The following is a 27,201-nucleotide window of genomic DNA, read 5'->3' on the forward strand; positions in this document are numbered from 1 at the left end:
TGAAAGGTCTCTTCCAGCCAAAATGATTCCATGCAGTTAAAGAGCTGAGGGTAGCTATCACAAGTATCTACCCATGCCATGTCTCTTGCTGGGGGACAGAAGAGTTTATATTGGCACAGTCTGTCCCGTGGCTCACAGATATAGCAGAGGGATTGACAATTAAATGGTCCAAGATTTCCTTGTGTGGCAACCTGGGCACTGGCAGGCCAGCTACTGCTAAAGGAAATGTGGCTTCTGCCTCACCTGCCCATAAAGGCTCATGATTTTTTCACTGAGGTCAATCATTTGACATGTTTTATCCTGGCACTTCATTAAAGCAGAATGAAAATGCATGGCCACTTCTCGTCATTAGCAAACAGAGTAGATACTCAGAAATTACACTGAAGTGTGACCTGATACTAAATATATATATTCTGACCTGATACTAAATATATATTCCTGACACTCAAAATTTAGCATAATTCAATAGGCAAAATCTATTTCTCTCTCTGCAGATGCAGCACAGCCATGGTGAAAAGTTAACTTTTAGCTTCTCTCTAGACTGGGATGCACTTCCCAGAGCTGCTCTTTGAGCAAAGGTGGGCAACTGCAGCCAGCTGCATGGTATTTTATGGTTATTTAGTCTCAAAAGACCCTTTTCAGTCCCACCAACCAGGAAAAAGACTGATGAGGAGATATCCTTCATCACTGTACAATTAATTCCCCTGCTCAGAGTCCCTGAGTGCCATTCTTAAGTAGCTGAGAAGGACCCTGCTCTGTCAAACATGCAGGGGAATCTCATGTGAACTTCAACAGGAGTTTATGCTGTGCACCATCTCACAGGACCAGACCTGTGAAGTGAGATTTATTGCAATCTTTGACCCTCCACAGCATGTTGGTGAAAATGAAATGCCAATAATGCAATAAAAAATCCTATTGAATCTGCCTGTGATAATGTACATAATGATTATGCTGTATTAGATAGGCATCATTTCAGCTGCTGTTGCACTGAGAAGGCTTCCATTGATTTTTGGGGGTTAATGTAAAGAATGTGTCTTAAAAGGCTTTTAGTGACATGCCTGAACCTGTCCCATTCTCCACTTCAGCAACAACGGGGTCAATCTGAGCCTCAGTAGAGGGTGAGGCAAAAGTTTCAGTAGAAACCATCTGCCAGAAGACAGAAGTAAAGGGAACAATTAACAGTGACAGACTGAGCTCTCCAAGAAACCCTTTGAAGCTGCTCAGTTATTTTCAGCAGCTAAGAACAGTCTTGCTGAACCTTTCACTTGCACTTCCAGAGACTCACTGGGGATTTCACAAGATGTTGCTGTTGCTGCACCCAAGACCAACCCAACAGCCAGCTCCAGCCAATCTGGACATCCTGGGCCAGGTCTAAGCTGCTGCCCTTTCAAGATGGACTGATGATTACAGAGCTACCACAACATTCTGCTGGTTATAGGTAATCCAGATGTAGCTTAAAACTTCAAGAAAACTTTAAGCTGTAATTTGTATTAAAGAAGCAATTCCACTCTCTTCCCATGAGTGCTCATTCCCACCAGTGTTTCCACCTCCACTGTGTCAGCACTTGGACCCTAGTGCTGGCAGAAGGAAGGAGGGAAGAGCTGGGTAGGGGTCCAGTTTTGGTTAGGTGAGATGAACCTTACTCTGTTTGCACACTTCCTGAGAGAATGAAATGCTTTCCAGGCTGTTATGGTGTATATTAGACAAGATGTAAAAGGACAAAGCATCTTCCCATTTGTATGCCTGAATAATCACAGAATCATTAAGGTTGGAAAAGACCTCTAAGATCAAGTCCAGCCATCAACCTGAGTCTTATAACCCTAAACAAACAAATGGCAGATGAGAGCCCAGTCAACTGATGCCTGGTTTTAATAACTGTGGAGGGAGTTCCCAAAGACTGGAAAAGTGTTAAGGTTTTAACATTAGTCAAAAAGTTCTGGGTGTGCTTCTACATAAGCATATCCCAATTAACTGGATATAATTTTCAAAATAAAATGCAATGGCTTTTCACATCCTGCTAAAAGACAGGATTTCACTATGACTGCTCACCATGATTCTACAGAGAAACAGGTGAGACAACCAACTGTTCACTCTCTGATGAAAAAATGCTGATTTCTTGAACACAATTTTGACTCTGTGCCACTCAAGATATGGTTATCATTACATATTGTCTGTCAAACATCAAAGAGATGAAGAGGTGGTTGGCAGGTCACAAAACCCACTAGTCATTCCCAAATACCCACGGTGTAGGAGCTTGTACTGGTGTTCACAGGGATTAACACTAGGACAAAAACTATCCATTGTCTTCAACTATCTGGAAGCAAATATGAGATGATGATGATATCTGATATGCAAATGATCTCTGGAAACATTTGTGATGTGCTAAATAACAAGGAAAGAAAAAACTTGTTTGCTGTGAAATATTTGGGTTTGTATTGTCAAGTACTGCTGCTGCTCCTTCACTAGAAGAAGGTGATGAAAGGGCACAGCCCAGGCCAGTATGAGGCTGAGGAGAAGAAGGGATTTAGAGACCCTGACACACTGCTCTAAGTACAGCCTTACTATTAAGGAGGGTTTATCTATTGCATTTGTTCAGCTCCTGAGATCAAGCTTTTAAGTGAAGGATGCTCAGAAGCAAAGCTCTTTAGAAGATACTCACCTTGGGGGAAATTACTTACTGATCATGAACCTGACACATTTTCTAAATTATTTTAAAATACCTCCTGCTAATATTGCTTTTAACTATTTTGACAACTTCTGAGGCACACAGCACTGCAAACTTCAAGCCATTCTTCACACCAAGAATTTATGGATCTAGAGAGAATTAATTTACTGGAAATTACATCTACAGCACTATAAAGACTTTGCCCTTAGCAAAGCAGGGTGGAAAAGTTGGCAGCCAGTTAGCTATCATTTCTCCCAAGGAAGGATGTTTCAGAAGTGATATAGAAGCAGTCTGTGAACTGTCTGTGAGGACTCTTCAGTGAAATATGGATTTTCAAAAGTCACTAATGCTCTATTGCTTAATTCTGCTGAAAATTTCCGGTTTAAGGTGAAGGAGAATCTCCCAGCTGGTAAATTAACAGCAAATCATTAGTAATGAAAAATTTTAGTTATCCTTCCCTAGTAACTAGTGATACCTGCCCACTTATCAGGGTAGTATGTCTTCTCAGTGCCAACTAACTCAAACCTCAGTACAAGGAAGGAAGGGACCTCTGGAGATCATTTCATCCAACCCTCCTGCTCCAGCAGGTCACCCACAGGACAGTGCCCAGGATGGTGTCCAGGAGGGTTTGGAATCTGTCCAAAGAAGGAGACTCCACAACCTCTCTAGGCAGCCTGTTACAGCACTTCATCACCCTCCCAGGAATGAATTTTTTCCTCACGTTCAGATGAAACCTCCTGAGTTCCTTGTTGAACTTCATGAGGTTCCCCTCTGCCCAGTCCCCCAGCCTGTCCTGGTCTGGCTGCATGGCAGCACAGCTCTGGTGTGTCAGCCACTCCTCCCAGCTTGGTATCAGCAGCAAATACACCTAATCCCAGCTGGAATAAGCCCCTCTGCTTTTTTTTTTGAGCACTTGCCCTGTGGAAAAGAAGTCAGGGGCTGTACCTGAGGGTGTGTTGTAAGTAAAGAAGATCCTGAAACATAGGAAACCTTTTCATAGTGTGACTGGATAATCCAATTGGAACTCCCAAGAGCGTAGCCCGAGCTGAGGGGGGTCACCTGCACAGCACCAAACAGCTCCTGAAACACACAGCAAGAGACATTAACTTCAGTGAGCCCCTGAAAGAAGTCAGAACAGGTCATTTTATCACCAGTTACATCAATTTTAAAAGTAGTTCTGCTATTCAAAGACTTTATGAAGCTATTTTCTCAAACTTTGTCTGCTGGTTTTACTTACCCATGTCTAACAGGACACATGCTCTGAGAAAAGCTTTCCCTGAGGTAGGGCCTTCATAAAGTCTCTCTTTCATGTGAATTCTGTGGCACAGAACTGAGTTCACTCTAAACCATAATCCAAATGGAGGAATCAGGCAGAGTCTTGATTCTCTGCCTGCCTTTATTGTATTGCAGAGGTTTGTAGGAGCTTTATGTCTTTGAAGACTCTATACTCTCTTAGTTAATTGTATTGGTATTGGCCAGGAGGCAGGAAGGGAGGACAAGTAGTTCTGAGATGATACAAAACTCCACTTGGGTTACGTGTTTTGCCCCGTGCCAAGGACAATGAGCTGAACTTGCCTCAAACTCTTAGACAAGTGCAGGCTCTGTGGTGGAGATATGAAAGGAGTTGGTGGCCCCAGCAGAGGCAGGGCTGACTAACCTCACTCCCCTGACTCCAACAGAGCATGAGCACGGATCAGGTCAAACACCAGTCAGACACTTTACAGCAGTACCTGCTCAGAATGACCACCCAAGAGCCCATGAAACGCCCCTCACCTCATTTTGAGAAGCTTCTCAAGTCTATGAGAAGCCTGTGCAACTTAATTCAGCAACTCAGACACTGCCCCAGGTTTTACAAACCTCTGTAAAAACTCCAGACATGAGAGAATCCACCCACCACCTATGGGCCAGGACCTCAACTCCAGACAACACAGAAACCTCTTCTTTTCTCTCAACTTTCTCTTATCTTTCTTTCCTCTTCTGTTTTATTTTCTAACTATCTTCTAGTCATCTTTTTATTAAGATTAAGTAGTGTCACATTTTTAGCCTTAGATTGCAAGTAGGGAAATGAGTGTTCGACCACGTGCCTCTACCCACAATATTTACTGATTGTCATTAGGAAGAGCTAATAAAATGTTTTGTATTATTCTCTGAGTCACTGTCACCACCTCTGTGGCCCTGCTGTGCAGGGACAGCCCTTTTCCAGGGGATTATAAAGATCCACTTCCCTTGTCACCCACCGAGTGGGGTGAGACACTCTGGAAAACATAAACTTCAAATTCACTCACTTTCTCATTTTATTTCTTTTTAAATGCTATCTACTGGTGACTTGGAAACAATGCCCTGCAAATTCAATTCAGATTTCACAGCCTGACAGTTGTCTCCTTTCCAGGTGTCATGAGAAAGTGTATTGCTTTATCTGTACACAGTAATGTGTTCTACTTGTTTCAAGAAAGGAAAATAAGCCTCTGTGTATGCCTCACTAATGTGATCTGCTTTCTGGTTACTGAATAATAGAACAAGCATCTGATTCATGCAATACTAATGATTTTTCTAGTATCTCAATACATATTTGGATGCCTTGCAACACCAGGCAGGGTCTCCATCCCTCCAAATGCATAAACCAAAGCTCTAATTCTGCTGATACACAGACAGGTAAACTGGACAACAAATTAGTCTTGATGCTGTCACCCACTTTTGGGTTAACAGGCTACTTAGAGTGTGATTATTTTAAAAGTTAGCTTAGAAAAGAGAAAAAACCCATCTCTTTTCCTCCTAACTATAAAAGAATGATTGGCTCAGATGCACAGATCTAAAATTAGGCGAGATGCATCCACATTGTGAAGACAGTTGTAAAGAAACTGTTGTAAAAAAATCCATGGATACTGAGGAGTCCAAAGCTGCAGCTCTTACTTCTGTCAGCAGCCATGTCAGTGGTGGTTCAGGGTCATTTTAATCCAGCTGTAATGCAGCACCACCCAAATCTGAATCCACCAAGTTTAGCACACAGCAGCCCTGGTTACTGTTTCAAATTGCCTTACACATAAACAGCAGTCTCCAAACTTTTGTGGCCCACTGTGTAAGAAAAGGGAGCAGATGAAAAGTTTGAGCACGTTTTACTCAAATTCAATTCTCTTTTCTATTTCTTATGACCCTGGGCAACAAGTCTCATGACTTGCTGCCTAGAGCACAAGTCTTGTGAGGAGCAGCTGAGGGAACTGGTGTTGTTGAGTCTACAGAAAAGGAGGCTCAGGGGGAAACCTTCTGGCTTTTGACAGCTACCTGAAAGGAGGCTGTGGAGAGATGGGGCTTGTTCTCCTCTCCCAAGGAACAAGGGTCAGGACAAGAGGAAAGGGCCTCAAGTTGCCCCAGGGGAGGTTGAGGTTGGCCCTGAGGAACAATTTCTTCCCTTTAAGGCCTGTCCAGTGCGGTGCCAGGCTGCCCAGGGCAGTGGTGGAGTCCCCCCCCCTGGAGGGGTTTCCAAGCCGTGGAGATGTGGGGTGAGGGACACGGGGCAGTGGGGACCTGGCAGAGCTGGGGGATGGTTGGACTCCAGGATCTGAAAGTTCTCTTCCAACCAAAACGATCCTATGACTCTATATCAATAGTGGCCATCATGGGCCACGTGCTGCCCAGAAGCCATAAGGGAACAGAGGACCTGCAGGCTGAACTCATGCTTCAGTTGATTCTAGAAACTACACTGGATTATAGTCAGCAGCATGACAGACAACAAACGTTAGCTGGGAACCCTGGGAAAGGAGTTGCTGAAGTTGAGGTCGAACCATTAGGTTTTGTTTACAACCCCTCTTTGCAGTATAAAAGAAAGTGGAGGCTAAAGCACTCACAAGATTCCCAGAAGTGAGAGATGGTAGCTCAGAAGGGGATGTGGCTCACAGAGAGGATACATTCACCTCATACATCCTCCCAGCTCTCAGCGGGCCAGCTTTCAACTCCAAATTTGAAGGTGTGCCGCCTTAAAATTGGGCTCCCTGAGGAGGAGGAGAAACAAATGGATCCTCCCTGACCTCACCAAACAGGAACCCTTCCTGGGAGGCAGGCTGAGGGACATTCACTATGAGCCTGTCTTGCTTTCTTAGGCTAGAGTAATTAGATCTTGCATGAAGTGGGAAAATGGAAAAGGGCATTTTCAGAGAAAAGGTGGAAAATGACAAGTTGTTATTGTTGGCCTGCTGGACCAGTACTCACAATTTTCTGAGAATATCCCACCAGCTGGATCTTACTGAGGGCAGCATTCACTTCTGGCATGGTGTAGCACTTCCTCCACATAGACACCTCCACGGCATCCTTCAGAGGGGCAGGCAGCAACCTGCAAAGATCAATGGGGTGTGGGCACTTTCAGAACTTCCTGATGCACCACCAGCTTTTGTTCCCATTTATAGTCTCCAGATCTTTGATTTTTCTTTTCCTATTTTTTTTAACTCTTTTCCTATTTTTTTTCTTTTTATTTTAAAGACACCTGGTGCTTCAAAGTGAGGAGCAAGACTTTCTGCCTGTGGAGGTGCAGAACCACACTGCCCATTTTGCCTCACCCCAAAGACTTGCTCTCCTTTAGCTCTCTTTGTTGTTGTTCCTACTCAGCTCTTTCATCAAAGAAGTAGCTGTGATGAAGGTGTTATAGCAACTCTTCTGGTGTTTTCACCACTGATCAAAGATGTTGGCTGATGTGACACGTGGACATGAAACACAACATTACAACAGGTAGAGATAAGTGGGGTCTTGAATCAGGGTCTGTTTTGCACATCCTGAGAGCCTGAAAACAACCCACAACCTTGTGATTAAAATGCAGCTACCAGACCATGAACAAAGGCTGGCTCTGCTCTCATTTTTGTCCCCAGTCTCCTAGGAGAGCACATGTCCCTGCCCCTCAGCTACCTGCTTGGCCTTCTGAGAGTCCTGGCATGGATACACAGCTGACACTGCAGAGCTCTCTGAACCCCCCCCCACGGAAGTATTTAAGATGTTTTACACCAAAGTGAAATCCATCCATTCTGCTCCTCCCAGACACAGCCAGCTCGCTGGACGGCGACGTCGAGGGAAGAAGTGAACTGGAATGTCAGGGGCTGTAAGAGAGATGGCCAACTTCTGGGAAATAAATCTTCCTCAGCAACGTGAACCAAGGCAGGAAGCAGCACAGCTGCCAAATGTGGAAGAAGAATAGGATTTTTTTTTTTGTATATTAAACCAATGCTAAATCAAAGGCCAATTCAAACCAATTTCCAAAGATTTATGGAAATTGGTCAAGTTTCTTTGATCAATTTGTTTAAAGGAATTTAATTTATTGTTCTATCTCCTAGGTCAGTGAACTCCTCCATAATTTAAGATACTGAAGAAGGGATTAAGGGCAGTGATTGCCAAGGCTGCTGTGCAGGTCCAGTGTGATAACTGTAATTCCAGCACAGGCTGGCTGAAAGTGTTTGGAGGAAACAAACAAAGCGTTCCAGGTCTTTTTTGGGAAGTCATAAGCAACAAAAGGCCAAACAATGTGGATAGTTGTCCACCGGTGCACTGAAGCAAATTGCCTGTAAAAGCCTTTAACCTACCCTAAGAAGCATTTAGTGTTGGATGCTTTCAGGGGCTCCTCTTCTGGGAAGAGGAGTATATATCTCCAGGTAATGGAGAAAAGTGGGAATTGTCCTTGGTGATTGAAGTTTCTATTAGCCTTGACTCTGTGGCTGCTCTGCAGATAGACTCTGCTCCCCCACAGACCAGTGGCACCAGTCTCCAGTGGTTTCATGCTGTGCTGAGTGGCACGGAGAGGTGAGGACTGTGGGTTCCTCAGATGTGCCCCTGCTGGCATGCCACCCACGCTTGTAGAATGTGTACAGAATGTTGCCAGAGGATATTTTGAAGCCTGGGGTGAATCTACTAACACTATGGCAACACCCTGTTATGGATCACCTCAGAACCACCAGAGGTATGTGGGCAGATGCTGGGACAGTCAACCTACAGCCACGTGGCCATCCCTGGATGTGTTTAGAAGTCCTGTAGATATGGTGCTCAAGGACATGGTTTAGCAGTGAACTTGGTAGAGTTAGGTTAATGATTGGACTTGATGATCTTAAAGATCTTTCTTCTAACCTAAATGATTCTATGATCTCAAACTGAGGCAATTTCTCTTTCCTAATAGGATTTTTTTTGGTGAGGATTCTCACTTCATCAAAATGTTTAATTACCATTCCAAAGAGGACATTTCCCCCACCAGTACATCCAGTACACTCCAACCTAGTTTATGTTTTAAGTAACTGGGGCCTGGCACTATGTGGTCTAGTGGGAGGTGTCCCTGCCCAGAGAGGGAGGGTTGGAACTAGATGATCTTTAAGGTCCCTTCCAACCCAAACCATTCTGTAATTCTAAGATTCTATGACATAATATGTTCTTGTTTGAAGGGAGAAGAGGATGGCAGCACCAAAGGAGATCAGAATGCTGGCCCCTCTTGTCCACTGCTCTTTCTCAGGAAACAGCCTGTTGCAGACACAGACAGATGTAAGAAACCATCAAAGAGGTAGTTGACAAAGTGTCTTTCACGAGGCAAACTTCCTCTTTAGGCCCCTAAATCCTAATCAGTGTGAAAGAGATCCTGGCTGAGCATCTGCAGAGCCTCCATGGAATTGCTCATTTAAAATAAAAACCAATGGTAGTAAAATTTGCTAAAGAATGAGTTCAGATTGGATCTGATAATGGAAAAACATAAGCCACTATAAAAAAACTTATTATATTTTATACAGTATTTGCATTTAAAATGCTTCAATGCTTTATCTAATGAAGATGATAACACTTTGTGTTTTAGACTAACTATTTAGAGTAGAACTAGCTGAACTGTAAAGCAGTAATGGTGATGGATCAGCCTGAAAAAATACAGTTAGACTCAGAAGTATTAAGTATTCTGTTCTAGCAATAGGAAGTAGTCAAAAAATCCACCAAGGAGCATGTTCTCTTAAATAAGGGCTGTCAGTCTACCCAAGCATGTGCTATTAGCCAGGTGTTAATTTGTGGATCAGGAGATGTTTGCTCACATTCCATAATAATCAGTTCCATTCACGCTTGTGTGACCCTTGTCACCAGGAGCCTCAAAACACTTTGCAAACATTAATTAAGCCCCTGTACACCCTCTGTGGTGGAGAAGAGCTCCATCTCACAGGAGCAGAGGGAGCTGAAGGGGGGAACTTGGAGGGGCCTGGTTGGAAAGGGAATTCCACTTTGTTGCCCTGCTCCAGCTCACAGACAACACTGGCTCCTACCAGCCTCCAGGCAGAGTTTAGGATTCGTGGACTTTTGCCACTGAGCAGCTGCAGGGCTAAGTCTGGCTGTGGGTGCTAGCCCAGCATGGCTCTGCTCTGCCTCTGTCTCACACTGGGGCAAGGTGTGCATTGAAAGCAGGGGGACCTGCCATCTGATCAAGGTTCCTTCAGGGAGACCCTCCTTTCAGCACTTCAAGGGGACCTCAAAGAAAGCTGGGGACAGTCTCTTTAGCAAGGCCTGTTGGGACAGGACAAGGAGGGGGTGGTTTGAAACTCCCAAGAGGGAGACTGATTCTGGGGAGAAGGAAGAAATTGTTGCTGCTGAGGGTGTTGAGCCCCTGGCCCAGGCTGCCCAGAGAGGTGGTCGCTGCCCCATCCCTGGCACCATCCCAGGGGAGGTTGGCCGGGGCTCTGAGCACCCTGCTCTAGCTGCAGATGTCCCTGCTCCCTGCAGGGGGTTGGGCTGGGTGACCTTGAAAGGTCCCTTCCCACCCAAACCATTCTGTGATTCTGACAACACACAATAATGTGTCAGTGCTCTCTGCCCCACAGAGGTCCTGGTCCTGTCTGTCCCCAGGAGGTCGACTCTTACACCTTCCTCCTCCCTCCACTGGCACCCCAAGAGCTGTGTGATCGTATCAAGGAGGAACTATCAATGTTAGGGTACTTCCCAAGCAAAATGAGTCAGAAAAATGTATTTTAAATGCTGTTCCATCAAAAAGACTCCAGCCTTCTACAGGAGTTGAATGAGAACAAAGATCACCTCTCTGTGTTCGCCTCTGGAATAGTCAACAGCACACAAAGTGCTAGGCAGCACTTTTCCTAAAATACGACCACCAGGAAAGTGACATTAAATGAGCTCCAAGATATATGATCCTCCTTTAAACCATGCATACAAAACACAGGCAGTCGTGTGACCGGAATAACGGCTCCAGTTCTCCCTTCACATCACTCTGAGCTTCAGGAGCAGTTCTGGTCAGGCCAGCAGAGTCAGAATTAACCTAAACCTCACCGTGCTGATCAGAGTATACATCAACCAGCACAAAATCCTCATCAACTTTATTGTCTTTAGTTTTGTTTTACAGCTATGTTTCACCTGCCTTCCTTGGAAGAGTGAGAGTTACAGTGTGGAGATAAGACTGCTCCTAAGCTCAGCAGGGGAGCACACTACAAAGCTGTAAGGATACATTAATTTGGATTTTTTGTTTCTTTGCTTTGTGATATTGGGAAATATCAAGACTACTTTTATAATGTATGTAATAAATCATTTTTAGCAAACCTTTAAATCAAGCCACGCTAAGTATTAGGACTAGAAAATGGGAGATCAATTAAAAATGCACAAAACACCTTTCAAAAATAACTTTCTAATCAACCAGCCCTATCTTTAAAATGTGCTAAAACCAAAACTGTCTCCTCCACAGAACATGTTGTGCACCTCAAGTTGGTTTTATTTCCAAGGAAAGCATTATCTGCAATTAGTAAACTGTATGGATGATTTTTAGATTACATAAGCTTTCAAAATTTTAGATGTTGAAGAACTCAGTTTTGAGTATCTTGTTTTTACATATAGATGGAATAACAAATGTGGAGTTTCCAACTAACCTTCTTTATTCAGATTTCAGTTTGTTTTTAAGCTTTGAAAAGCTCCCAAGAAACAGCTTTGCTGTTCAAGTGAGAGAGGCTGGGAAGGAAGGTAGCACTGCTCTGTGGCTGGCCACCAGTGACCTCCAACAGTTGTGTCTTGAATTTCTTACCACTTCAGGAAACATGACTGTAAATATAATTTTAAATTAAAAATATTCCAAGACAGTTCATTTTTAACAGCTTGCTAATTTAAACAGCTTTTAATGATGCTAATACAAAAATCTGCTGGTTTTATCTATCACCATGGAGCTTAATTATATGAGGTGAGATCAAGGGAGACTTTTGTGTTACCCAGTCTCCCCTCAGGAATCAAACTTGGCCTCAGTTGGTTTGGTGGCTGCTTGGAAGACCAAAAACATCCAAATCACTAACGAATTACTTGACCCAGGGAATCACAGCTGCAAACCTCTTGGGCTTTTATTTCTGCTCAGTGGTTGTAGCAATCTCAAATGGTGGCAGCTGACCCATCACTGAGTGAATTCTAAACTTTGGTTAGTGTTTTAGGACAACCATGGTGGCCAGGTGGCTTGTTCCTTACCTCTGTACCTCCTTGTTCTTCCACATGGAGGCAGACTGAGCCTTTGGCACACGTTCAATGGAATTCACCAGTTCTTCCATGAGAAGTCTGAAAAGGGTTGTAGCTAAATCAGTATTGCAGCCTTTCACACAGCAGAGAACTCTGTCCCAAATGTTTCCAGAACACCACACCGATTTTAACACTATTAGGCAGTTTTAGAGAGGTTCCTCCCGTGGAAGCATCACAGAAATTACCCCAGTTTGCCCAGTCAGTGCATCAAACTCCAGTTTGCTCTGTGCCTGCTTGTGACAGCAGAGGCTCTGGCCCTGAAAGTGGCAGGACAAGAGGAATTCCCAAATCTCTCTCTTGCTGTGCAAGATGATTTCTTCATTTCTGACTGATGTCATATGGAATGAGATAAAATATACAAAGAAAACTTGTTAGCTGCTGCCTGTTTATCACTTGGAGGAGTCAAGCCCATTGTCAGAGTGAACTCTCCTCAAATGCACAATACAGCATTTGAGACAGAAAAACATGTCAGGCATTAAAAACTGGCCCTGCAGATTTCACTGCCCAAAACTAACCAGCATTTTTCATGGTATGCAATATGCAATTGTACAATTCCCTGGCAGGTAGGAAATGACCAGTGTAACTGCAGAAGAATGGTATCTGGAATGACTTGGGGAGGGCAGAAGCACACCAGTGTACACTTCAACAAGCCTGTCCTTGTTATCTTCAGCTAAGGGCCAGCAGTACCCTGGAGGTCTACCACTGGTTCATATTTATACAATTTCTTTCTCCTACGAGGCTCTTCAGTTTCTGTTTGTTTTTACACCAAGGGAGAATTGCTGCAGTGTGGAAAGTTTGCACAGGAGCTTTAACAAAGATTCCTGCCCTGAAGTGCTTATGGAGTAGTTCAGATCTCATGGCCTAATCTGGATTTCTAATTATTGACCATGGCAGCTCTTCTGCATGAGGGACACATGCAGCACAAGGCCAGTTAAGACTCTATCCAGGGCCAAACCTGCAGCCTTTGGTATTGACCTATCCAATCACCTGAACATCTCTTAGAATCACAGAAACCCTTTGGCTGGAAAAGATCTCCATGATCATTGAGTCCAACCATTCGTCTCCTTGCAGGGAGGCTGAGCTGGGGTTGTTCAGCCTGGAGAAGAGAAGGCTCCAGGGAGACCCTGCAGCCCTTCAGTACTTCAAGGGGCCTGTCAGGAAAGATTTTTGACCAGGGCCTGTTGTGACATGACATGGAGGGATGGTTTGAATCTAAAAGAGGGGACATTCAGACTAGATATGAGGAAGAACCTTTCTACACTGATAGTGGTGATACCCCTGCCTAGGTTGTCCAGAGAGGCAGTAGAAGCCCTGTGCATGGCAGCCTTCCATGTCAGGTTGGACAGGACTCTGAGCAACCTGCTCTAGTTGGGGATGACCTTGCTCAGTGCAGGAGGTTTGGACTACATGACCTCTAAAGGTCCTTTCCAACCTAAACCATTGTACAATTCTGTGGTTCTATGAACTTTGTAGGAAAAGACTGCCAAATTTGGTGACTAAGTACTAAGTTTTGGACTGCACTGTTAGGTTCTATGAACTTTGTAAGAAAAGACTGCCAAATTTGATGACCAAGTACTAAGTTTTGGACTGCACTGTTAGGTCTTCCATTTTCTACTTCAGTCTCATATTTCTGCTGTTTTTCTTAGTGCTCCTCTTTGGGGTGCAGAGCTGAAGTATGTCAGCTGCCATGTGAGATGAAGCCAGCTGAAATTCCTTTCCCTTCCATGGTGTGAAGTGTGATTATATGAATTTCAAATGCTGAAGAACTACAAAGCCATGATCTTAGAGTCATTTATTGTTGAAAAGATTGGTGATTCTTCTTTTGTTTAAGAAGAGCAGGAGAGATCTTTGATTCATGGGTTTTGGAATTTTAAAGTTGGCTAGATGGTGAATGCTGTTCAAGATGTCTCAGTCCACCCAAAATCTACTATCCCACATCTACTGCCTGCTGCCTCTACTCACCACAAAGCACCTGCTGTAAATGTTGAACAGGGACAGTTCCAGAGCTTGGGAAACATTGAGTTAACACATTTGCAGCACTAAGGACTTGGCTGGTGTTCAGCTACTGCCTAAGAGCCTCTTCGGAACATTAGACACCACTCCTCTACCCATATTGTCCTTTACACCTTTTCCCAAGCAGTGATGAAAGAGGAGTAGAGAATATGAAGGGTTTTTTTTACCTGCCAATTTGAACAGTGGGCTCAGTGGCATACACTGTTCCTGTGAATCCTGTGTACTCTGTGATATAGGGCAGTGCCATCATGCAGTGATAGTTTGAGATCAAGATAACATCCACTGTGGAGAGGTCAAGCAGCTCAGTCTGAAAACAGAGGAAGGAGATAAGCAACATGTAACCCGTTTAAGCAACAGCAGTAAAACTTTCTTCTTTTTTTTTTAAATATCTTTATATTGCATGACTGTAACTGGTTTATTAAAAAAACTGTGAGAGGAGGGCATGTCTCATCTGTGGCAAAGATTAATGTTTCCTTTAAATAAACAGGATTTATTTTAAAAGCCCCTTAGAATTTTTCCCTTCTCAACCCTGAAAAAGAAACCACGTCCTGCATGTGTCTGTCTGTCATGGAGTGAAATGGCTGCTGTTGAGAGAGCTGTGATGATAACACCTTTATCAAAGAGCTGACAGGTGCCCTTCCTTGGGGAGGAACACTCTGCAGCCACTAAAACTTCTGCAGCAGCCATTTCATAGGGTGCCTCTTTAATTTTCTGTGGCACAGGGTGCTGTACCTCAGGAGAGTGAGAAAGATCAACGTAGATTCTATTCATATGCTTAAAATAATTCTCATATTTTCCCAAACTAAGTGCTTGGCATCTTTATCATTCACATTTTCTACAGCAGGAGATTAAGCTCATTCACAGGCTACAACAAAACAGACGGGTGGGCCCAATTTGTTTTGATGTGACAGTTAAGACAGCAGTTCAGAGAGTGAAAGAAGATTTCACACATTGTTAAAGGAATTTTAATTAGAAATATTTACTGGTAATGCTGTAACACAAATGCTGTCAAGTCAGAAATGTACAAGATATATGACCTCTAACTTGGTTATTATAGAGCAGCTAATGGAATTCAACACTCATCAAGCACATATTATCTGATTACAAGGCTGGGTCCAGCAATTTGAATAAAAAAGGCAAGAAAGTAGGTCACTCAGCTTTTCAGAGGGCTGACACACTGCTCTGGTGACAAGCTGCTTAACTCATAGCTAAGTGTTCCTGGTTTCAATCCACCATCCCAGCTGATGTGGGAGGCAGGATCTCCACGCTGAGTCCAGCGGGTGAAACACCATCCCCAGACAGGGCACCCTGTTACCTCCCTGAGCTTGCCAGGCAGAAATACACTCACCACTGGCATCAGAGAGTCTGCTGGCCCCTGCTCCTGCCCCACTGGCCCTTCCTGGCCTGCTCTGCAGCAGTGTCCACACCACAGGAAACCAAATGGGGAGTTGCTCAGCCCAGTGAGCCCAGCAGGAGGATGCAGGCTGCTGCTTTCCAAGCCTAGAGCATCCCATGTCTCAGCACCCTAGAAGCATTTGCTAATAGGATGAAAAAGGTGTCAAAACCAAAACGAAGGAAAATCTTCCCTGGGACTTGTGGCCATCTCACTAAAAGCACCTACGAGCTGAAAAAAGTTTAAAAATGTTTCTTGACTGTGAAGTGAGAGAGACCAGAGGGTTGCCAAGCCACGGGAGGGCTGCACCCTGCACTCTGCCACGTGGAAGTGCACTCTGCTGCCCAGACAGCCTCTTATCATCTTGTGGCTTCTGGATTACATTCAAAACCTGCCTTGCTTTGGCAGTGGAGTTCCTGGAAGTGATACTGTGATTCTCAAAGTAACTGCTGCTGCAGACAAGTTGGTTCAAAAGAAGTGGTGTGGAAGGAGAGAAGACAAAGCCCTCTCTCACACAAGCTCCTTCTTGCACTGTGCTGCCAAACACTGGCACCAGTTCAGCCCTGCTGCTGGTCCCACTGGCCCTGACACCTGAACCCTCCTGCAGACAGGCTTGTGAGGCCAGACACCAGCTGTGCATCGCCAGAGGATCTGATCTTACTGCTCATGCAGAACACTTGGCACCCACTGGGAACTTTGGGAACCAAAGCATTTGAGGGCATTTGTAAGGTCCCTACAACAGTGACACGTGCAGCTGGTTGTTGTCTTCTGGCTGTAACACAGGCTGCTGGGAACCACAGGACATTCGGTGGCGACACTGGTGTAACGAAGCAGCAGCTCCCCAGCAGCTGGATTCAGAGCTACATGTGTGGGTATTTTCCAGCCCAACAAAGTAACTAGAAAGCACCTTAAATCCCAGCAGATTATCATTCCTGGGCACGGCCTCAATCCCAAAGGGAATCAAGAACATAAACTCCATCCTTCCCAAGATCTGGGCCATAATGGCACTTTCTAGGCATACAGATGCTTCCTGCATCCCTCCCTTCCACCAGACAGCACCCAGAAAGCCCACAAGAACTCAGAATTATTAGGTCTTGTTTGTTTGGTGTTGTTTTAGCTTTGCTTTGTTTTATTGTGGTTGGATTATATCCATTCCAGTTGGGGAAAACAAGCCATTGCACACAGATCTGTTGATATCACTTGCCAAAAGCAGGACCAGAACTGCCAGCTTGCTTCAAAGAATCAAGATGACAAGAGTCAGAAGCTGCAAGAGGTGAGTTTCGTGGAATCAAAAGACAGAAATGCTGTTGCCAGAACCCCAGCGATGTGACAACATCCCTCCAGGAATGTTTTGTACTTCCTGTCAACAAGGTCAGGCAGAAAGGCAAAAAAAAAAAAGATCACTGCCCAAAAGCAATCATCTCTGTCTTTGAAAGGCAGAGAAAACATCCTAACAAGCAATGAAAGGACTGATGGTATCAGTCTGAACACAGCTGAGGAAAGAGGACACTAGCCCCAGATTATTCTCCATCATTCACCTCCACCACTCTCTGCTCAGCTTCTGACTTCTTCAGCTCTCCCACACAGCCCATTGATCTGAGCAGGCAGGTGAGCCAAGTTAATTCAGTCCTTTTCAATAGCCCTGCTATTTCTTTTTATAAATCCAGGTATTCTTGAAAAAAACCCAACAGCTCAAGAAGCAGCCACGTGCAGTTCTGTCAGTGGACATGAAGGAACACTTCCTCCCTCACAGAGGCAGTGATGAATAGATAGGGAGGCAGCAAAACTTCTTAACCTAAATCTGCTGCTGGCAAAACCACGTCTGAGTGCAGCCCAGAGACTCTAACAGTGGCTCCCCCAGGTTTCAATAGTCCTGCTATTTTTTTTTTTTATAAACCCAGGTATTCTTGAAAAAAAACCCAACAGCTCAAGAAGCAGCCACGTGCAGTTCTGTCAGTGGACATGAAGGAACACTTCCTCCCTCACAGAGGCAGTGATGAATAGATAGGGAGGCAGCAAAACTTTTTAACCTAAATCTGCTGCTGGCAAAACCACATCTGAGTGCAGCCCAGAGACTCTAACAGTGGCTCCCCCAGGGAGCTCCATGAGGCAGGTCATGCCTCTGTGGTTAGAGACAGGCAGCTTTCCTTGTCTTCATGTGCTGCCCTTATCTAGATCAGCACATGTATCCTGTCACAGCTGAGTCCAGCCCAGCCATATTTCTTTGGAAAGTCCACATAAAAGGACAGTTAAGTCTTATTCTTCTCTGAGATACTGATCTGCTTGAGGAGATCTTCCAGGTCTCCCAAAACCATTGTCAAAAAGTTCTGTTTCCATCCTTTCTCCAGTGTCATAGATACCAGAGGCACCTTAACAACACAGATTTTAGTAGTATTACTTACTGAGTACTAATAATTAGCATGAATCTAACAATAATAACTTAGAAAGTTATCCCACATGACTGAATGGAGTCAAGATTTTTCAGGAAGGCTCTGAACAAACTCACCTCTGGTAAACAGAACTCAGGCACAGAGTCTACAAACACGTGGCCAGAGCACTCCTTTAGCTCCTGGAAGCAAAGCACAACAGAGAAGACATAAAAATACAATGCAACATTACTCCAGTGCTGCAGATGTTGCACTTTCAAAACCTTTTATCTTCTTGGTGCTTCAGGGGATCAGTTTGGAGGAGCAGAGACAGTACTCTGGTGGGCACAGAAAGTGACCACTGACTGGTTTTGCTGGGGCCATGAAGAAGTTCTGTCCTAGGAAGCTGCATTTTCTCTGCTTTTCAAACTGCAGGTGTTTTAGCTGGGAAATCTGTAACAATGCCAGTTATTTTGTCTATCAGAATCAAAGCTGGGCAGTGAAGCCCACTCTTGCTGCTCTCCAGACCTGGAAGGTGTGCACAACACCTTTATAGAGCCCAGGACATCTCACAGGTTTGGAATTTAGTTTTGGTTCCAAGTAACAAACTTCTGTCATCCTAGGAGCAGAATACTGGTTTTAGCCTCTCTCAGAGCCTTTGACAAAACACCTTTTAGGATCTAACCATGGTACTTTTTGTGAGATTTCTCTCTACTGGATCTCTACTCCTCTATTTTCTTCCTCTTTTTTTGAGGCTGACATCAGCAGTCTTTGTCACGTGAGAACACAACACCTTTATAGAGCCCAGGACATCTCACAGGTTTGTAATTTAGTTTTGATTCCAAGTAACAAACTTCTTCTGTCATCCTAGGAGCAGAAATCTGTTTTTAGCCTCTCTCAGAGCCTTTGACAAAACACCTTTTAGGATCTAACCATGGTACTTTTTGTGAGATTTCTCTCTACTGGATCTCTACTCCTCTATTTTCTTCCTCTTTTTTTGAGGCTGACATCAGCAGTCTTTGTCACGTGAGAAGTCACATTCTTCAGGCTTACATATGGCACAAAAATATTCCCAACTCTTCTCCTAACACACCTCACAGGCTACCTATCAGACACTCTGCACTCTCTCGTGGATGCTTCTCCTGCTTGTCCCAAAGCGAGTGGTCTCAGCCAGCTTCAGCCTGACAGAATTAAAGATTGAATCCAGTTCTTAATAATTACAGTGCACCTGCCAACTAATAACGAATGAGCAATTACATCTAGTGGCAGAAGTCTCCTAACCTCATCTCCAGGGAGTTCAAAATGATTAAAACTAGATGGTAGCAAATTTCAATGCCTCTCCAGGACTTAAGTTTTATAACTGTCATCCAGAGAGTGCTATAACAGGAATGTCCACCCTACATGATAAAACAGCCCCCTTTGACTCCTTCCTTTGCCTTTTTCCAGCAGGGGTCAAAGAATTTACCATTCCAAGCAGTCACAATGGTCAAGGTGAAGGTAAGAGAGGCTGCCTTTGAATTTTTAACAGATGATTTCCATTGATGCTGTGTGAATGTGAAGATTTCTCCTGAGTGCAGCAGCACTGCAGAAATGTAAATACATCACCTAGAAAAGTCCACTGGCAGCCTAGCTGGTCTTCAGACAGCTCTGAGACTGGGGCTCTGGAGAAGCAAATTCCAGGGAATTCAAACTGGGCAACTCCATTCAAGAGCCTCTGTAGCTCTGCAACTGCCAGCTAGCCTGTGCTCTGAATAGAGCTGTTACTATTTTATTAACAGAAATGCTGCCTATACAGTTTCTTTTGTCTCCAGTGAGAAGAAAAATCAGGTCTTTAATCTATGATCTTCAGCTCCCTTGCCTGTAAAAATCAGATCAAACCATTTTGTCCACCTCAAAGTCCCCTACAAAAGCAACTATTATGACTGTTCTCCTTTAATGTTCACATGGTCAGAGAACAGTCTATTAAATCAGCATTTTCTCTACTGATACCTATTGCTGCCCACATTTGAAATGTATCTGCCTATTTTACTAACATCTGACATATTCTTGTGTTCATTGTTCCCCTGTGGCACATCAAGCTGGACGCTGTGGTGCTTGGTTTTGGTTGAAGCCCCAGATAAATTCTGCCTACAAAACTAATGTAATGAAAAGGGGGGGAAAGAAAAATTTTGTCTCTCATGTAGCTGAGTGAGTTCTGTGTCTTAGAATTAGGAGGCTGGAGATAATATCCTCCCTGCTATGGCCAGCAGCAGACCACGTGTTGATTCAGAGGCCAAAGACAAACTTTTCCTCTGTGAGAGACCTCCCATGGGCAAACCATTCACCTTCTCTCAGTCCTCCTCTCTAAAAAGGGTAAGATACCAATCTCATTTATAAGGATGCCATGAAGCTTTAGTGTCAGAAAAGCAGCTGTTGAATGAAAGGCACGTTAAGAAGGCAAAGCACTATTATTTATGGAGCTCCACAAAGTAAGAAAATATTCACACTGCTGATTTCTACATTTTAAGAGGATTTTTTAAAGAGCTAGGCTACTTCTGAAGCCTCAGAGTTGCTATTAGCATTTTGTTTCCAAATGTTCTGCTCTGCAAGGACACCGTGGCTGGTAAGGGTGCACACAGCAGCCTGTGGGATGAGTCAGCATGGAAGTGCTGCTCCTGCCATGCAAGCTCCTCACCCCTCAGGAAGCTTCTTGCACAGCAAGAGAATCCTAACCATCAGCACAGTACCTTGTCCAGAAACGTGCTTCCATCTTTCAAAACCCAACCAGGAAGTTTGGACAGCCTGGGGCTGCAGAAAGAGAGGAAAAACAGTTATTGCACTATGAATTGTTTCAGTTTCACTCTGTTCACGTGGTCACCAAAATGACTTTTACAAATCATGATTATGACACTTGAAAGGAAAAAGTAGGATGCTGTGTGCAGGGAGTTTGATTGCAGTCTCTCAAGGTGAGGATTTCAGAAAGGCTCAGTGCTGCCCTGTGGTGCAACTGGCTGTATAAATAAATAGAAGAAGGGTTAGGGCAGCAACAAACTCTGCCTGAAACTATACAAAAGCACCATAAAAGCACTCAGGGACAAAGGAAGGCAAATATTCCCACTAGTAATGGCAGGGAAAGACCAACACTCTGGATTCAGTCATTTATAGACACAGAGGTTGTGATTTTACATCCAAGCCCTGGTTTCATGCCTCAGTGTCAGCCTGAAGAGCCCCACTGAGAGCTGAACAGGGCCTTTCCCTGTGCTGGAAGGACAAAGGAGCAAGGAGGGTTTGCTGTGAGCTGTGTGTGTTTTAAGCTGGCAGGTCTGGTACCAGCCAGCAATGGCAGGACCCCTTTTTAAAATCATTTCAAATGCTAATAAAGAAACTTCAAGGTGGATGTTGTGATCCTGAGTTTACAGCACTAATTGCTGCAGCACTTCTGACTGCCATAATTGAGAGATTTATTCATACTTCACAGTGACATTTGATTTTCCTGTGAGCCTACAACTTTGCTCTAAAAGCACTACCTGCCCAGATTCAAGCATACCCACAGGAAAGTTGAGGAAACAAGAGAAGTGTACCCACCTGTACCCAGCCCTGAAACAGTCTCAGATTTGCAGAGAGGACTTGGGAGCCCAGTTGCAATGAAATCTGCAACTGTTGTGCACTAAGCTCTACAGACAGCCAGGCTTATATGCTATAAGATCTTTCAAATTCAAAACCTTGAATATAGAAAGTGATTCAAGGGCTCAGAGGAATGTTGTGTGCAGACTAACATCCATATCAAAGAAAGAATCCTAACTGGCACTCTAGAAGGTCACAAGGAAGGGGAAAGGGGAAATCTAAGACTCAGGGAGTGAAGACAGAAGGTAAGAGGTGAGAGCAGAAGGCTGTGTCATCAAGGAGCTATGCCAGAGAAGTGAGACCCCCTTTTGAGGATAAAGAGTAAGTCTGAAGAAGTCTGATGGTAGAAAAAATGAGGTGGCTAAATGTACTCCCCACTGACACACTCAAAAGCACAATTTCAGAGCAGTATTTTGGAGACTGAGGGGGCTCAGTAGAACTGATGCAGAGAGACTAAAAGGGCTGTGGGATGAGCAAGGACAAACCACTCTGATATGCAGCAACTCTGACAGATAAAGGGAGGAGAGAACAGAAGCCTTGGTTGGAAGGGACATCTGGAGGCCTGTAGTCCCATGTCTCAAAGCCAGCACTACACCAGGTCAGTCATGGCTTTGTCCAGCTGTGTCTTGCAAATCCCCAGAGCATGAGATTCTAGAGTTGCTCTGGGGATAGGTGAAAGATGTCTTCATCACTGGGAGGCTGATGTCCAACCTGAGCCTCCCAAGACACAATTTGTGCCCACTACCCCCCTACACTGCCTGCCACTGCTGAAGAGAGTTTGGCTTGGTTGCCTTCAAGCAGATGTAGGTGGCCATTAGCTGCCCATCCATCCTCCTCTCTGCCAGCCTGAACAAGCCCAGCTCCCTCAACCTCTCTGTGTAGCCATGAGCTCCAGACCCTGACCATCTTGAAGACCCTCTCCAGCTTCCCTGCATACCTCTTCGACTGGGAATCCAAACCTGGATCCCTTTGTGGCTTCACCAGCACGAGGCAGAGCAGAACACACTTCCCTTGGTAGGCACACCCTACTCCCCCTGATTTAGCCTAGTGTGTGCTATGCTTTGTTCTTGTCCTAAACCTGGCATTCACTGAGGAGTAAAGTCTTGCCTAGAGAGGCAAAATTAGCACATAGGTCTCGTGTGTGGGTGAAAGTGCAGTAAGCAACACAGGACAGAAAGGACTCTTTACCTTGAAGTAACACAGTTCCTGTCGACACAGTTTTGACATTGTAATAGAGTGATTGATTAATCCAAAATAGCTAGAACTGTCCCATAAATAATGTGAGCAAGTGTGTCATGGCTAGACAGGAAAGGTTAAGAGCTTCCGACATGTTCATTTCACCGTTTTGCATTTGACTTTGGTACAGGGGAGAAAACTCCAGTTGACAAACCTCCTTTAAAGGACATGAACTGGCAAAAAGTGTTTGCCAAGTGCAGGTACTTTGCACATGCTCCATGGGCTGGTGAGAACAAGGGCTGCCATTTCCAGGGCAAGGTGGAATCTAAATGCCTTTTGCCAGGCTTTTTCTTTTTTGAAGAGTGAAGAACTCTAAAAAATGTCCAGTCCCTTTCATGACACAAACACTACAGCACTTTCCTCTCTTATAGATGAAAGCACAGGCTCTCAAACTGTTTGCTCAAGGAGGGCCCCATGCCAACACGACACAGGATTTAGCTGCATAGCAAAGATCCTGTGTAACATCATACCTTTATGCTCCACAGGGGTAAAAATTAGGGCACCTCTGCAGACCATGTACTGAGACCTGCAGAACCCAAGAGGTTCATGGATCATACTCTGGGGACCACTGGTTTAAAGACAGCAGAGAGAAAAAGAGGTCCTCTCTGGTTAAAATTTCACATGGGTCCACCTCAGGCTACCTGCAAGAAGCAGCACATCTCATTCTGAGAGGATGTACAACCAGCAGCAATCTAGGATCTGACAAACCTAGGTTCAAATTCTCTACACTGCTACATGCTTCAGACAAGACCTCCAGCAGTCAGTCCACCTGGAAACTGAAGATCCTGTCAGCTCTCCATCACCAGGCCAAGTTATGTTGATAATACACATTTGAATTTCAGAGGTATTTAGACACCACGCTAATGGAGACCTGATATATCATGGTCCAACTATGAATACCACAGAGAGATAAGGACTTTGCAGTGGCAGCCACACTCCTTCTCGAGTTTCTAACTCATTTCCACAGCTCCCTGCAGGACATGTGCTGAAGAGTGCTGAAGAGATCAATTACTTGCCCAAGTCCATGAGCTTAGGACTATCCTTGCTGTAAGGGGTGTTCAATCACCTCCCCGACAAGATTGATTGGATTTAAATCCAAGTGTTTGCTCCGATTCCACTGGGCCATCAGGGGTCATATCTGACATCCTTTCTTATTGAGTTTGAGTCATTTTAGTGCAGACATTCTGGAGGTGCTTGGGGAATTCCAGGTTGTGACCTGCAATTTGGCTGTTCATTCCCAGGGTCTGCTATCAGCAGATGAAGCTGGCACATCCCCGGGGAGCCCTGATGCCTGCAGTCCTAAAGAACCTCCTAAGCCTTTGGCCAATCACCTCATTTTGCTACTTGTTTCTCTCTCAATTTTTTTTTCCCCTCTGAGGGGTGGAAGAATAGGAATGCAAGGCAATTCTGTCTGTGCCTGGATTTCCTGAGTTTTCTGGATCCCTTCAAGATCTATTCCTGCCCTGAAATGTTGTAGTTAGCAATTGCACTGCAGAGCAATGCATATTTTGTCTATTCTTTTCCTCTCCAGAAACTAACAAATCACAGGAGGTTGGACAAACTGCTTTAACCCCATTAGGTCACTTAGGAAACTCCCTTTCCCAATCACATTCTCCCCCTCTCAATCAAGCCTCCTCTGCACCCAAAATGTTCCTCACTTGTTTCCTCTTGGATTAAAGTGACTAAATGACTTTTGTGAGAACTCCTGCTGCTCCCCATCACCCAGAATAACCCATTCCCACCTCTCCAACCCCTCATTTTTGTAATTTATTCCATTTATGCAAGACATAAGCCACCCTAACTAAACATCCAAATTCATCTAAAAGCCTATGACTTTGTAGCTAGGACACAGAAGGGGGAGTCTTGATCTCAGGATTCTCTTCTAGACTCGACGTTTGTTCCATTCCTGTGCCCTGCTGCACTTGCCCTTTTCATTTATTTAATTTTTAAAAGGGAACAACAATGCCATCAAGTCAACTAAGGAGGACTGCTAAGTGCTATTTTTCTTTGCATTAGGCTGTGCTCTGAAGAAAAGCCTGAGAAGACAGTGGTTAAGCAGCACTTGCTGGGCTCCATGCACTCCACCTCGGTTACCCATTTATCTCATCTCCCACGAAGAAGCCAGAAAGATGACAGATATGTGACCTCACTTGTGCTGAGCAGTTGCAGCAATACTTTACTGAAGCTTAGAATAAATTATCTAGAAAAACCAATCAATAAATCCATAAAATGTCTTCCGTCGACTGAGCCAAAGGACGTTATTTTGATAAAGAGAATTTTTAAGTGAACAAAGTCTATTTATGATATCAGATGATGCTGTTCATTTGTGTTCCTCCCCTCCCTCCTTCCAGCACCCCACTGCACGCAGAGCAACCCACCTCCTGCCCAAAAAGACAGGAGTAAGAGCTTGGAGGCTGCAGGACGTACCTCTGAACCAGTGGCAGGGGGAGGAAATTGAGGGTGGATGTCATATCCAGGCCACAGTCCAACATGATGGTGGTGGACTTGAACTTGAGCACGTTGCATGGTAAGGTTGGGTGTCCTGACAGGCAGTACTGGAAGAAGAATATGAGGAGGAGTTACTCATGACCTTTCCCAGCAGAGTGAAGCCCCCTGAGAAGTGCTTTTTTTTCTCCCCTTATTTTTAAATATGTAGTTTCATGCATGGCAGAAAAAAAAAAGATTTCCTGTCACTCTGTGTCTCCCAGCTGCCTGTGCCTGTTAAGATTTCACCACATCAGGGTTCTGAGGGGCAGATTTTCTTCAGACAAGTTTTTCTGATCACAGGGGTTGAGAGGATGACACAGCTCCACTCTCCAGTTTCAGACAGACAGAATCTCTTTTCTAACACCCACCTATTTCCACCCCAATCCCAGAAAATCAGTTTCTTTAAAACTCAGTCCCACTAGAAAAACTTGGCTGACATTGGCCAGCAAATTGGAAAACTACTTGGGGTAGAAAGGGAGGGAGAGAATCGCTGCAGGAATCCAAATTTTATACCCTTAAGAACCCAGCCTGAACAAGCAAAGGTGCAGCCCAGACCTTCTGTGGCCCCTTGGCACAGAGGAAGCTGCAGGTGTGTGGCAGCAGCTCTGGGGCATTGCTCTCACCTGCTTTTTGTCTTGCTAAAGCAAACAGGAAACAGGAGGGAATGGACAACTGCCCCTGAATGGAAGGGTTTGTGTACTGGGAGATCCCAAATTATTTGCCAGCTTAACGAGCCACTAAGCAGGTAATGTGCAGGGGCACTCCGGCATCATTGAGATGCAGCCACCTCTTGGCTGGAGAGTGGCAAACATTTAGGAGGCACAGGAGCAGCTGAAGCTCTGAATAAGAAGAGAATAAAAATACCAGCTTTAAAATGTGGCTATCTGCCCCTTAGCGTTTCTCTTCCTTCTTCAGGGGCTGCAAGAACAGGGAGATTTTGCACCTCCACCACAGATTTTTGCATCTCAGAAGTCTGGGCAGCTGCAGCAACGCTCAGGTGGTCAAACTTCAACTTTAAATTCAAGTTTTGGTCAATTAAGATGACAAATAGCAGTTGGTTGCCCATGCACTGCACTAAAAACAGACTCAGTCATTTTCTAAGTCATTTAAACCCCACGCTTGCTTTCTGCACTTCACTCTACAAAGCAGCAAGAAGGCAGATTCATCATTTCAGTTCCTACCTCTGCTCACAATATGTTAACACAGGACTGCAACTGTCTGGATTAACAACTCCCAAGGAGTCCATTTCCATGCATGCATCAAAAACCTGCTTTAAATTATATTTAAATATTAAAAAAAAAAAGCTACTAAGCCCCAAATATTAAATTAAAATTATGGCAAAGACTTTGGTTTTAGATTCACAAAGGCTTAATTATGAAGGAGCAACATTCCATTTTGCCTGCTGTTAGAAAATTTAAAAAGAAAACAAAATTAGAAGCCAAGCTGGTGAAGAAATGAGTGGACAAGTGAGGAATTCAGTTCTTTTATTTGTAAATGTCAAACACATATGTGAAATTAAGTTCTCACCAGAGCAGAACTTTTGACAACTGAAGCTATAAATCCAAGTAAATAGAAAGAAACAGAGGAAAAAATAAAATCTCAACTATTTTTATAGCTTTTAAACAATCAGTAATTAAAAAAGGCAATGAAATATCACCACTTTTAGCAGCAAAACATTTTCTTGCCTTTTTAAAAGAAAAAACATGACTAGGATCATGACCCTGACATCTATGAGTTGACTGGAAAAATCTTCTTTTTTTTCTTATTTAAAAGCATCTAAAATAATCTATAACTGTGGCTGTCACACTGTGGTAAATGGATTCCTGGGCATCAATGGACTTTTTCTACCAGATTCAAGTAAAGTGACTAAAAAAAAAACCCAAAAAAGCAATTCCTGTATGCTGCTGTTTGCAGAGCTGACGTTTCTGAGCTGGTACCTCTGTTGGAACTTT

At 44.2% G+C, this 27,201-nt stretch overlaps 1 protein-coding gene across 2 annotated transcripts in view; it reads right to left on the reverse strand.

The window, feature by feature from the left end:
• INTS9 (integrator complex subunit 9) overlaps window positions 1-25,326 on the reverse strand; it is a 71,433-nt gene extending 46,107 nt beyond the window's left edge. The window contains exons 1-7 of one of the 2 annotated variants that reach the window (XM_008947174.1): window positions 25,190-25,326; window positions 20,650-20,710; window positions 18,064-18,126; window positions 14,332-14,471; window positions 12,104-12,190; window positions 6,869-6,989; window positions 3,611-3,745 (exon numbers count right to left, since the gene is read on the reverse strand). In XM_008947174.1, coding sequence (XP_008945422.1) covers window positions 3,611-3,745; window positions 6,869-6,989; window positions 12,104-12,190; window positions 14,332-14,471; window positions 18,064-18,126; window positions 20,650-20,710; window positions 25,190-25,254 — 672 coding nt within the window. In that variant the 5' untranslated portion in view covers window positions 25,255-25,326. The remainder of the gene's footprint in view (window positions 1-3,610; window positions 3,746-6,868; window positions 6,990-12,103; window positions 12,191-14,331; window positions 14,472-18,063; window positions 18,127-20,649; window positions 20,711-25,189) is intronic. The other variant, XM_008947176.1, reaches the window with a different exon arrangement.
• Window positions 25,327-27,201: the final 1,875 nt, after the last annotated feature.

This window comes from Merops nubicus, unplaced genomic scaffold (genome assembly GCF_000691845.1).
Source record: "Merops nubicus isolate BGI_N331 unplaced genomic scaffold, ASM69184v1 scaffold7709, whole genome shotgun sequence".
NCBI classification, from domain to species: domain Eukaryota; kingdom Metazoa; phylum Chordata; class Aves; order Coraciiformes; family Meropidae; genus Merops; species Merops nubicus.